The 14,015-nt window shown below is 37.7% G+C and overlaps 1 protein-coding gene across 1 annotated transcript in view; it reads left to right on the top strand.

The window, feature by feature from the left end:
- Positions 1–14,015, top strand: part of ADK (adenosine kinase) — a gene marked incomplete at both ends in the record, with an annotated part of 297,697 nt that overhangs the window by 129,451 nt on the left and 154,231 nt on the right. Inside the window, one exon of the mRNA XM_082001891.1 lies at positions 8,514–8,686. Coding sequence (XP_081858017.1) covers positions 8,514–8,686 — 173 coding nt within the window. The remainder of the gene's footprint in view (positions 1–8,513; positions 8,687–14,015) is intronic.

Here is a 14,015-nt window from a genome sequence, read left to right as displayed (position 1 = left end):
TTTGATCACATACACCTTAAAGGAAGAAGTAATTTAATAGAGGCTGTCAAAGTTCATCATTGTCAATAAACTTTGACTTGACCTTTGCCATCTGTTTTTGATACTATTGCTGATAGAAGCTGATAGGCAGCTGTTTACAGTTTGTGCTTTATGAATTCTGTGCTGCCAGACGATGAAAGAAGTCTCTTCATTTGTGGATTTTTTGCTGTCATTCTGAGTGTGGGTGTATTCATTGAGACTGCACATCATCTAGCAGGGGAGCGAGAGTGACATATGCATGCATTTTGAAAAGGTTCTAGGTATGCAAAATCATATGTGAAATATTCTAAAATGTCACTTTGCAACAATATCAACTTCACTTATAGGTTAATACTTAAATACACAGACGGTGTTTTACACTGGAGAATTTTAAGGCATTTTTAAAATGCTTATCAGTCTTCCCTAGATCTCTGAAGTGAGTGCTAATTCTTTACAGGTAGAGTAGGCTGAGGCATGGTTAACAGTAGTGTACAGTCACCCAATGAGTCTGTCTTACTGCACCCAAGTATGATGTTCCATTTTCATGTTGTTAATATGCCTTCATTGACAGCTTAACACCACAGCTGCTAGCCACCAAGTAACAAGACTTTTTTGTGTTGTACTTTATTTGCCACTTTGCCACATTTCATACACAGTGTTCAACAAGGAAGTTAGTATCTTTGAGTTCTTTTACTGATAAAGATACTCTTAAACCTTACCTGGAAAAAAGCTTTGTAATATTAGCGAATTTCTTAATAAACAGTTGTATACACTGAAACAGCTGTGGAAGAGTCCCAAGTAAACCTGGAATTCTTACCGTTATGATACTCTTCATGTAACTGTCATCTGAGTGATGAATAACTGGCCCTGCTTTGTAGGTGTGTCATCTTTTACCTGGTTTTGAGAAGGGACCGCATTAATGTGGAAAGGGGAAGGGAGCGACGTATAGATCAAACAATGAGGAGGTGGTTGATGCCTCAGGTTCTGGTGCTTCAAATGGGGAAGGAACACAAACCCAGCTGCAGTCTCAGTTATGTGCCTTGTAAAATCTTGCAGGAGACATTTCTGCCTTTGGCCTCAGGTATCTTGGAATTAGGTGCTTAGACTGGCCAATATTTAAGGGGTGTAGTAAAAGAGAATACTAGATTTTGGCCACATTGAAACTTTGGAATATAGCTACTACATGTTTCATTACAGAAAATAGGCTTGTATTTCCTTGTACAGCAAGAAGCTTACAAACTAGACTAAAAATAAAACAGTAGACAAGCAGATAAAAAGCAAGAGGGAAAGAATAGGAAATGGAATACAAAAGAATAGCAGCAGTGAAAATAGCTACTTGGATTAGAGACTTTGTTAAGAGGCAGTTTGTGTTTTTAAATGTAGAAGTGAGTGAAGTACTGCCCCTGGATGATTAACGTTTTGATAGAGATCTTAATTTGTAAAGCTATAGCAAAACACAACTTGTGGCGCCACACGAAAACTAATAGATATTCTTATGCAAAGATTTGGATAGTACGTGTTGAACCAAATCCTGGTAAGATTTAGATATTGGTCTCAGGGCAAGGCTTTAGCTAGTCTTTTCCTTTAAAAAATATTATCTCTTTTATCTCATTTGACTGGAAGTTGCTTGAGGGTGTTGTCATACATTTTAACAATATCACTTCCTCATGCAAGATTTGGCAGCTTCAGCTAATGGTGGAAGAATTATTGTACAGGACATGGGGCTCTTTTTTGCAAGCCTGCTTTTATAAAGATAAGCTTATTTTTTCCTTTTCCATTTTTCTCTTATATGGCCATTATGTGATAATAGCTGTTGCAATCTTTAAATGTTGATTTGAATGAAAAAAAGAAAAAGGAAAAAAGATTGTAAAGGTATTGGGACAAAACTGTAGTGTCTCATCTGTTTTACAGGGTCTTGATGCTGTAGTCTCATAACAATGGTTCTGGAGTAGGTATACTGGGTCTGCTTGGGATGGAGTTAACTTTCTTTATTAGCAGCCCATATGGTGCTGTGTTTTAGGTTTGTCACCAAAAGTGTTGTTTAACACCGCAATGTTTTAGCTATTGCTGAACAGTGCTTGCACAGCATCAAGGCCTTCTCTGTTTTTTCACTTTGCTGCCCCAGAAAGTAGACTGCAGGGTGGGAAAGGTGTTGGGAAGGGACACAGCCAGGACAGCTGACCCCAACTGATCAAAGAGATAGTACAGGCCAGGTGGAATTTGGTCAGCAATAAAACTGTTGTGGGCAGGGAGGTTAGGTGGGAGTTTTTCCAAGGTAGCCATGGCTCAGAGGCTGGCTGGGCATTGGTCTGCTGGTAGGAGGTGGTGAATGATTGCCTTTGCATCATTTCATCTTGACCCACACATTTTTCTTCTCAGTGTTGCACTTCCAGTTCTCTCCTCTATACCCTCAGGAGGGAGGATTGAGAGGGTGACTGGGTAGGGGCTTAGCTGCTGGCTGGAGTTAACCCATCACGGTAGGGATTTTGAATGATATATGTGTAATGGTAACAGAATATTGCATTCCAGTTGTGCTTGAGGTGTATGACATCATTCACAAGAAATAAGTGAGCTCACTTGGAACAGTGACACTAATGTCTTCTTTTAGGATTGTTTTTTGTTTTGCATATTGTCAGGTTCTTGTGTTTTTAAGACATATGTAATGATTTAGGTTTTAATCCCACTTTTTCTCATTTTATCTGGTTTTCTAAGATGAGGTGTGATTTATTTTCTTTTAGCATCTAAAATATTCCTGAAAATATTTATAAGAGCTTTTTAATGGACTGTGTATATAATTGGTGATGGGACATATTACAGGGGTACAACAGACTGGTACCTTCCTAAAAGTGTATGGGCACATTCTAAAATTGAGAATATAAAAATAAGAGATGGTCCAAATAGCACTGTATAAAAAGAAGCCATTTCTGTTCTAATTTACTGAAAAAAATGCTTCACGAGTAGTTGCTAACATTGTTTAGTTTAGATTTTAGCAAGCATGTTAAGTCTTAGCTAATTTTAGGTCTTTGGAGTTCTCTCCTCTGTGAGCTGCAATTTAAAATAAGATCAGATTTGACAGATCACGCAGAGAAGAGTCCAGCTTCAAATAACGCACTTCAGATGTCTGTATGCAGTGTTAATGAGTTTTGAAGATCCTTCATTGCAAAGGAGCATAATGCTTCCTGTTGTGTTGTCAGTTCCTAGGCATTTAGGATTCGAGTCTACAACTGAAAACTCCTATGTGCGGAAGGTATGTCAGTCTAAGCAAAGCTTCATATGCTTTGGCATTGTTAGTTTAGGACGACTGACAGATGTGGAAATGAAAATGCACTACGGGCTGCAGCTTTAAAAAAGAATTCAGGAGCTAAGGAGTTCAGATGGAGAACGCTGTAGGACTGATAGCAAGTGCCTTTATCAGCCTCCTTGTTCTGATTGTCGATGTCCAGTTAACAGTGGCACTTACAACAAAGCATAGAGTCAGAGTAAAAGGAAATAATTTCTGAAAAAAGGAAGTAATTTCTGAAGGATCTTTGTTTGAGTCAGAGGGCTATAAAGATGTCTTAAGCTTCATCAGTGTGATGTTTCTTTTTAAGTCTTATGGGACTGTGTACTGAGACCTAGCGGCAGCAAACTTTCTTTTTGCAGGGAGGTATCTTTACAACTGAAGATAGTGAGGTAAATTAGATCAACTCTTTAGTTGTGCTGCTTTTTGCCTTTCAAGTAGAGGTCCTTCTCTACAGTGAACTTAGCAGGAACAGCAGAGAAAAGCTTTAAATGCAGGTCAAGTGTTGTGATATGGGATAGTGGACTCTGCCCGGTGGCAGAAGCATGGCGTTCTCAGGCTAAATAGGATAAACTTGGGAAATACAAATCAAAGAACTCAGTTCTCTCCCTTTCTTTCTTTAATTCTTTAAGACCACTGATTTTCTTTCACATAGTATGAAGGAGCATTTTTTTATTTTTATTTTTTGGGTGTAAGGGACCATTCAGGTAACTCTGTCATCTTGTCTTGAATATCATCCTCAAAAGATAGCACTGAGTAACCAATCAAAGTCAAGTCCCTTCTAGTGCTGGAAGAAGTGCTTCTAAAAGTACTTCTGTAACTCAGAGGAAACGTTGTTTCCAAAGCTGTTTACTAATTGGACAAAAGTGGGAGAAAGGTGTACCACGTCTTCGAGTCTGAGGATGTGAAAGAGTGGGACATGGTTGACTACAAGTAGTCTCGCAAAGTCACAACTGAGTCTGAAGAAGTTTTACTTTGTTACTAAGTTTTCTTGGCATCTCAACATCTTGCAAGAAAAGATGATGCTGTTCTCTGCAATTGCCACCTACTCCCTGGAACACGAAGGTTCTTACACTTCTCTGATAGCTAAAGCATGCCAAAGTGTTCACCCTGTTAATTCTGATCATGAAAAAACACTTGAACAGATACCCCTGCTACTGTGAGACCAAGTTAGCCTTATGAAAATAAGGAGAGGAGCATTCTGTCAGTCTCTAGTGTATCCTTGAGCGGCCAGGATGCTGGCCTCTTTTGGAAATGCTGGCTTCAGTATTTGATCATAAGGAATAATGTGCCTGTAGGGATAGGGTAAGCTGATATTAGATGATGTTTACTGAAATCAGCCTAATTTTAATACAGAGTTATGCTAATGGCAAGAAATAAATTTTTAAAGAATTTTAATATTCGCTTTTAATTTACCAGGGTGCATATAATAAAATGTAAGGAAAATGCAGTCTTTTTAACTTGAGAGAACATCTGAACGGTGTTCTATTTCCTATGCTGCTTCCGCTGGCATGGATGCTTATCCTAACTGGTCAGGGCCTGTCCTTGGGTATACCTGATGTCCAAGCTGCATTGACAGAAGAAAACTTTAGGATGGGGAAACACATTAGATTACAGAAACCACTCTAGATTTTGAGTTTCCTTTGTGGTATCCCACTCCTGAGGCTGTCTTGTTCCTCATGATAAGTTCCTACTTTTGACACTTCTGTCTTTGGGCCATTAGCAGCATCAGATTCCCTTGGGTGATGGTGAGGATTTGTGGTGTGGCCAGGTGCCAACCTCTCCTGACCAGACTGTCAATACAGTTAGTTAATAGCTGCCTCACTGCCTAGCCAAACCCTAGATAATTAACTCATTATGCCAGTGCCTGCTGAGCTGGGTCATTTTCCATTTCTGTCTAGAGTCTTTCTCATGCAATTAAATATAGTATTCCACATAAAACTATAAAATGAATTTGCAGTTTATATAACCATATAGCTGGCATTAATGTGTGCAGTTTGTTATTGGCCGTCATTTGATATTGGGTATAATGTTGCATGACTGCCTCATGGTGATAAATGTCTTGTGATGACTGAGACCCTCCTGCCCCCCCATTCCCATTTAGAGTGTTTTAGCCAGAATGTTGCTAGTAAGGACGACGACAACCGTGTGTGAAGTAGCCGGGAGAAGCCTGTTTTTTCCATATCAGGTTATTCAAAATTAAACTCCGGTACAGGGTCAAATTTTTTAAAAAGCGCTCCAGAGTCTAACTTGAAGATGTTATTTTCTCTCCTGTTTTTTCACACATATACAAAAAATGCCTACTGTGACTCATTCCAGTAGGTGCAGCTTCAATGGTATACCACAGAGATATTTCTAGGGTTCAGTTTCAGGAAGTTTGTAATGTGATGTCTGTTTTTTGCCTTTACTAATATGTAGCCTTTTCGCTGAGTAAAGGAGGAACAATTTGGAGGAGTTATGCAACTCCTTACTGTTATAAATTTACCTGTCCAATTGATTGACAGAGACTAGTCAATTAGAATTTTTTTGATTTATTAAAGCAAGAAGCAAGCAAAACAGCGCTGGGCGACCGGGGAGTCTCCTGCTCCACCAACGGCCGGCAGCTTAACAGTCTTTCAGTCCTCTCTTTATCTCCTTGTCGGTTGTCAGTTTCTCCAATCACAATCCGCTTTCACTCGCGCCTTCTTTCGAATCTTCCAATTGCAATCTCCTCCGCTCCCCCCCCCCTTCCACCTCAGGTCCTGTTCTGTCTTGTTGCCGGGCTTGTTCTGTCTTGTAGCCAGGGGTATTCAAGGTGTTCCACCTCACTACACAGTTCTTTTATTCTTAGCATTACCATCTAAACTTTAACTAACTTTTTGCTAACACATAACACATAATTGCATCTAACACAAAGTTTGATGAACAAAACAGTTTACAGTTTATCACATTTACCACCATTATTGTGGGAATATGTAGAGATAATTCCAAGAAGCTGGGAATATTTGTAACCGGAGATCTGTGATGAGAGGAGCTTTCCAGAACACTGCTGAACTACTTTTGCATCTTCCTCAGTGTTGCTTAACTTAGCTCAGATATTCAAATGAAAAGAATATCAATATAGCGGGAATATTCCCCAACACATAATACCTGTTTTTCGAATAATCTGGAGTATGAGTAGAACCATTGCCTGTGGAAGAAACGGTCAGCACAATATACAGAGGTTCATCTCAGGAAATACTAGATTGTGACTTCTGATTCTCAAGAATAACTTCACTTACATTTCAAGTAAGGATTGTGACAGTTACACATGGCATGTATCACTGAATTCAAACTGAGTTTCTGCCAATAGCCAAAACTGTGATACTTGAACAGAAAGTCTTTTTTCAGAGATGTATGTAAGTATTACTTACTACTGCTCCAAATGTTGTCAGACTTTATATTTAAAGGATGGAAAAGTTATGTAATTTGATAAAATGTTGTAAGCCTAAGGTGCAGTTTGAGGTTTTATGTTTTTTGAAAAATTATTGGGGTTTGGTGCCTGGATAAATGCTGTTCATAGTGATCTCTATTAATTCTTGTTATTTGTGAGAGTAAGGCATGTTTTTCAACGTGGGACACAAGGCTTCAGGTACTTCTGTTCTTATTGGTGTGGAAATTGGTTCCATATTTGCTTACAGTAGATCACAACATCTTTAGTCTTGTTGAATAATCTGTTCTACCTAACCATACCTCCAACTATGAAAGATTACTGTTCCTAAGACATCTTAAATGAACACTGTGCAAGTGTGTATTATGTATGTGCAAATGTGTGTAAAATACAGGGATATTGTAGGTAATTCTCTTGTTAGGGGTTTTCTTATTTTATATTAATTTAGAGTGACAGGGAATGGATTAGCAGAGCATATGTAGTGTGCATTTCATGAATGAGAGACGGAACGCTGCCACCATCTGACACAATCTTTTTTTGTCCTTAAACTTTATATATATTAAATTGCTGCAGAAAAGAGGCCTTGCAACTTCTGTCCACCTTTGCCTTATTAATGAAGACTTCTACATGACTAAACATTTTTTTTTTTTTTTCCCCCCCCCTACTTCCCCTGGAGATGGAATTAACAGAGATGTGACTAAGCATGTATTTGCAACTAAGTTACTTGACCTTTTTACAACCCACAGCTACCACTACTAACACTGCTTTGTAATGGAGACATTATCATTTATTTAAATCTTGATTAGGAAACAATTATAAGTAGGGTTTTAGTATAGCAGTAAATTGTTGTAGCCTTTAATTCATACTATAGATCGAGTGGATAAGCTTTCCGACTGTAATTAGAGTGAATTATAATGACTTCGGTTGGTTGACTCACCACCAGCAGAGTAGGGCCTATGATTGGTTCTTCACATTTATTTTTTTAGTTCGCTCTTGATTTTATGTTGCTGCTAAATGCTATTTTTTAACTTAGTACAAAATGGAGTTACATTTACAGTTAAATGATACATATTTTGTATTAATAAAAGAGGACCTTTATGAAATAACCTGGCACCTTAGCAACACTGCGCAGCTACGCTCTTTCTTTACAATTCAAGTAACAGAACTGCTCTTAGTAAAGTTGGAGATAGATATTTTTGTGTGTGGTTTAACAATGTAAATAGGGAGCATTTCCTTTTTTACATATAATTAAATGGTAGACACAAATGGTTATTTTCGGTACGATTTAACTTTTATGTATATTGTGAATGTTGCACAATGTTTCTTAGGTTTCTCAGATGTACTGTTTTCCTTATGTTCTATCTCTCTGGTTTGGGGGGGGGGTTGTTTTTTTGTTTGTTTTTTCTTTTCTACAAATTTTCTTTAGAGATACCATATGTTGCTTGACTAAACGTAAGTATAGGGGCATCTCCTTTGAGCAAGGGAACTTCTTTTGAAATACCTTGTAAAAACATACTTATCTACTTCATTTGATAGTGAACTGCATGTATTTGAGTTTTACATTAGGTATTAAACACTCAGTGGGATTATTAAGGGTAAATTTTTTTTTATTCTTTGCTGAGCTTCCCTCCCTTGATGTACCAGATGGTTTTTACTTCAGACATAGAAGTGTTCTGTATGTCACAGTGCTCTGTAGGCACAGAATTAAATATGATAAGCAGAGAGAAAAAAATGGCAAAAAATAATATAACAGGCATGCTAACTTTGTATTTGGTTTTGTTTTTTTTTCTCCCTGTCAACCTGCAGTGGATGATTCAGAGCCCTTACAAAGCTGCAACTTTCTTTGGGTGCATTGGCAAAGATAAATTTGGAGAGATCTTAAAGAAGAAGGCTGAGGAAGCTCATGTGGATGCCCATTACTATGAGCAGAGTGAAGAACCAACAGGAACCTGTGCTGCCTGCATCACTAGTGATAACAGGTCAGGGGCCTTTGATATTTTCCTAAGATATAAATGCAATCAGCATAGTGTGTGGAGCCTAATTTGTTTGGAATATTTGGCCTTGAAAAAATGAAAGTATGAGCACTGGTTTGAGACAACACAGGACTGCCTGGCTTATAGTTTGGGACTGGGTGGTATTAATATACCTTTAGAGAACAGCGGTTGTATTATGGCAGAAAAGTGTGAGATAATAACAAACTACTTCTTTCAGAACTTCATAGCTTCCAGTTGCTCTGGAGAGAGAAAATATGTGGGAGACAAAAGTTGGTTAACAAGTATGTTTATGCAGCCTATGTAAAAGCTGATTGACGTGTAAGGCATATACTTGATTGGCAAATGAGGAATATACTTCAGGTGATAATGTGTTTAAAGAGAATACGTAATAGCATATAGCCTGATTGAAAGGGTTAATTTGATTTTATATAAGAGGAAGAAAAAAGTGATTTTTTTTTTTTTTTGCTGTTGCAGTTTATAAGAAGTTCATCTAATAACTGTAATTCTGTATCCACCTCTTAACAAATTGTTCTGAATTTTGTGTTTCATGTTTTCACTTGCTACATTTTTATATGGTCTCTGTATATATTAAAAAATCACTTCTCCAGAACTCTATTTAACTTTTCTTATATTTGTAGACTATGAACAGTGGTCTTTGTGGTATTTTGTATGGTTTCAGAGCATTCCGTAAGTAAGAATTTATAGTGTGATTTATTTTGGGTATTGTAATAAAATTAATAGAAACAAGAATTTCAGAAAGAGACAATGAAGACGATAGGCATTTATCCTGAGCCATGGCCCTTTCACTTTCTTCTTTGTCCCTCCACCCACAACATTTGTACTTACGTACTACTTCTTTGCTGATTACCTCCCGATGATTTTTTTTTTTTTAAAGGTTTCAAAACCAGCCACTCAGGTCTGCCTTAATCTCGAGATGTTACCAGCACACACCAACCTTCCCTGATTTCTGCCAATATCTAATTTTTTTGACACTAGATATTGAAACAATAATGAAAATGGTGTCAGTTATCCTGAAGAATATTTTCTATTTGGCTCTGAGTAAGAGCCAAACATCTGTCATCCTTTTTGGTTTCCCTCTGTGGCTTCCAGTGCCGCTGATCCTGAGGAACTGTTCTTTCCCTTTCAAAGCAGTATCAGGAGTTAGCAGAAATTTTTACAGTAAGATAGCAGTCCCTAATTAAAATCCACACCAAACTTCCTGAGAAGTTGGTGAATGTTTTGGGTAGAATTAGAAAAAGCAGTAGGCAGCAACGTGAACTGAACTGAGAGTCAGAGGAGAGAGAATTTTCCATATAACATGTAGAACCCTAGAACAATTTTAGTTAGAGTGGATACCTAGAGCAGGACCAGCTTTGAAGTTAGATCAGATTTTTCAGGGCCTTTTCCAGCTGGGTTTTCAATATCTCCAAGGATGGAGGTTGCACAACCTCTCTGGGCAATCTGTTTGTATTTGACCACTCTTCATGGGAGAAATTCTTTTGATCATACCCAGTTGGGATTTTCCTCATTCCAATTTGTGTCTGTTCTCTTCGGTGTCCAAGAATAGTCTGGCTCCATCTTATCTGTCAACTTTCGTTAGATATTCAAAGACAGCAGGAAGGTCTCCCCTTAGGTACCTCCTCTTAAGGCACAGCCAAGCCTTTCTTCATTTAAGTGTTCCAGCCCCCTAATATTCTTGATGGCCCACTGCTGGACTCACTGCATTATGTCACTGTCTTCCCTGTAATGGAAACCTCAGAGCTGGACACAGAACTCCAAATGAGGTCTGGAGAACAGCACAGAGATTTTTCCTCTGTGCTGAGTATGTAACTTCCTTTGTCCTTCTGGCTGCGTGCTTGCTCATGTACACCAGAATGTGATTAACCTTCTCTGTGTGGGTGCATTGCTGACTCATGTTCCAAGCCTGGTCCACCAGCACCTCCAGGTCCGTTTCTGCAAAGCTGTGTTGTATCCTGTCAGCATTCAGCCTATATTGTTGCATGGGAGTTATGCCATCCTAGTTGCATGACTTTGCATTTGCCTTCAAGTTTTCTGCTAGCCCGATTCTCCAGGCTGTTAAAGATCCACTGAATGACAGACAACCCTGTCCTCCAGTTTATCAACCTGTCCCTCCCAACTTAATGTCATGCATAATGTCTTACTCTCAGGAATGAATGTACATACTCAGTGGAGGAAGGAAGTTCATTCATCTTCATCTGGAGTTTTGGCATTAATTATGTCTACAGACTTCCCCCTTCATCTCCAGGATCCATATTCAGTTTTTCAAAGGAAGACAAGCAATAAAGATGTTTAAGCTCTGTGATGCTCTCTCTTCAGTCACATAGTGTCTGTGTACGCCTCCTGTAGCAATCACCATTTCCTAGATGACATGATGGGAAACTGAAGTCAAGACTGTCAGTGGACATACACCATGAATTCATGAAAAATATGTGCATCTTTTGTGGTGTATCTCAATGAAATTTAAAAGTTTAGGTAAATTTATTCATAAAAATGTCCACAAGTACTTCTTCAAGTTAATAAGCTGTATTTTTTGTTTGCTAACATAAAACACTTTTCTCTCTTAATATCAAATGTTTGCTCAAATACTAGAGACAGTGGCTTCATCTCAACTGCTGTTTTAGAGCATTCTTGAGAGTGTGCAGGAAGTGCAAGAGACTTAATTCCCTCCTCAGGAGATAGAAAAAAATGGCCGATGGTTGCTGCTAAAGGCTTTGTTGTGCAGTGCCCCCTCTTCTAGCGAGAGCAATTTTATTCTCAATCTTTAAGTACCCTCAGATTTGTTTCTTGGTTTTCAGCATTTTCTATATTTGTAAGAATCACTTCAACCTGGCCCCAGTTGATAAATCTATTGATTAATCTCTTGTCCATTAATCTAGATACGGGCTAACTTCCTTCTTCAGGTAATTCAGCTTTCTTGCCTCTTTTGGAGGAGCTGGCTAATAGCACTCGTGGTTTTCCCAGTAAGTGGCTGTGTATATTTGTTCCAGATGTCCTGATGTGAATGTTTCTTATTTCTGCTAAGTCTGTCTGGCTTTTTGCAGGAAAGGGTTCTGAGCTAATTCATGATTACCACTCTGAATTCTCTAGCTTAGCAATACTAATACGCTTTTCTCAGAGCTTTTCAAGAAAATCCTAACACATGATTATACTCTAAAGTAGTACCTACACTGTCATAATCTATGACTTTGATTTGTGCATTCTGCTCAGAAATACCCACATGCACAGAGTCTCCATTAAGCTGTTTGATTTGAAGCACTCTGGCTGTCTCCAAATACCATATTTCACTGAAAAAACATCTACCTTCTCTGTGTCCCACATGTTGAACTTAGTGCTGTTAGACTTACAGTTTTAATCTGGAAAAGCTTGGTGCTTTGTCTTCGGTGTAACAATCTTTTATTACACATCATGTGCAGAGCATCTCTGCAGTTGGATGTAGCTGCAGAGACTAGGTTTACAGTTTCAGGGGCATGTGGTAAGTGAAAGGAAACATAGGGAGAGTCTTTGCTTTGTTTTCTGGAACATAACTGCTTTTCACTTAGCAACATACGTAGGCAGACAAGATTTTTCCAGCTAGGTCCTTGATGGATATTTAGGGTTTGCCAAAACGGAAAGATTTAATTTTATTTTTAAATTTGGTTTACAGAAAATTATCATAGTTATGCACATGTCTGTCTTGGATTTTCTTGGTTCTCTGGTGGATTTCTTGTCATTGAAATGATAATATCCATGAAGAATGAAACTTCTTGCCCTGTTACTTGTACTGCTACAGAGGCTTGGTCTATTTGTTTATAAATTATTATTTTTTTAATTTTCCAGATTCACATTAGTTCTTATTGCCTTTAGGCTTTAGAATTAAAGAGATAAACCCCAAGAATATTCCTAGGATGAAATGACACAGAACTATTCTATGTATTTTGATTTATTCAGAAAAAGCCTAACTTTTTATTTTTATATACTTGTTCTGTTTAACTTACAGGGATTGTGACTGATGAGTGCTTCAGGAAATTTACAGGGAGACTTGGTTGCTGTCTTCATAAGAGATTATTTGGGGCTTTTGTTTTTATTGAATAGGACAAAGAGAAATGGTGATAGCAGAAATTAGTGTTTTGAGGTGGAATAAATTGTCAAGAATTTCCAGTTTACTTGCCTCCTAACACTTGCGCATGGTACCCAGCCTGGAGGCAGAAGCATAACTCAGTAGAAGCAGATTAGCAATTCACTCTGACCCATTGTCTCTGGATTGTAGTAGCATTAGTATCAACATCAATTGCATGCATGTTGGAGAAGGCAAAAGTTTTCAATAGCCATATGTTGTATGTGTAATTACACATTATTTATCTGGCCAATGTACTTAAGTATCACAAGACAGTGATGTGTTAATGTTAAAGGTGCGTCCTATGACTATTAAATATTAAAAATTAAATTTAAAACTCTGTATGCCAGCATGGAAATGTCCATTTCCCCAACTCCCCTTCTCTATCAGATGTTATTAAACATTCTCATAATAAATTGCACAAAAGGATTTGATCATGGTAGCCAGAGTGGAGACCTAGTGCAAAACTATCTTTTTATGACCTGGTTTTAGGAGTACATCTGTCAGTTTTGTGTGTTTCATAAGGCTGAATTGAATGACTGAAGAGAAGGATTTAAGATTGAATGTATCTTACATGTAACAAAGTAAATCTGATACAAGTATTTTTATTCTTACTAATGGAAGTTGTGTCCGATGGCTTGTGTTATAACTTGTTACGAAAGAATGAAGTACAAATGAGGTTTTGGTAGTTTTCCAGTAATACACAGCTAAGCCAAAAGGTTTTTTAACAGTTCATTATCTAAAAGTAGCAATGTGACCCTTTTTCATTTGCTAAAGGAAAATATGAACTGGGGGGGGGGTGGGGGGGTGGGACACCAAACCAACCCCTTTTAAAATAATATAACTTCTCATTGGAAAATGATCAAGACAAGACATACATATCCATCAACTTTTTGGTTCTAGTGAGGGAAAATAGTTTTCAGAAGAAAAACTGGAGTAGCTACTTTCCTTATAGGTGTTAGGTACTAGAAGACTTTTAAGGAAAATCTGCAGATGCTATACCATACAGAGGGAGGTGTTCACAAAATGCTGATTCTAAGCAAATGAAGGCACATGAATAGTATAATAGTGACAGGTTACATAAACTATGTAGCTGGATTTAAAATACATTATTTAATATAAGTTTTAAATTTAAAGTTTATTTAATATATGATTTTAAATATATTATTTAAATATTATGAAATGGTCAAATAAAGTGTA

Source organism: Phaethon aethereus, assembly GCF_964289735.1.
Source record: "Phaethon aethereus genome assembly, chromosome: 7".
Taxonomy (NCBI): Eukaryota; Metazoa; Chordata; class Aves; order Phaethontiformes; family Phaethontidae; genus Phaethon; species Phaethon aethereus.
This window is presented reverse-complemented; position numbering and strand designations above follow the sequence as displayed.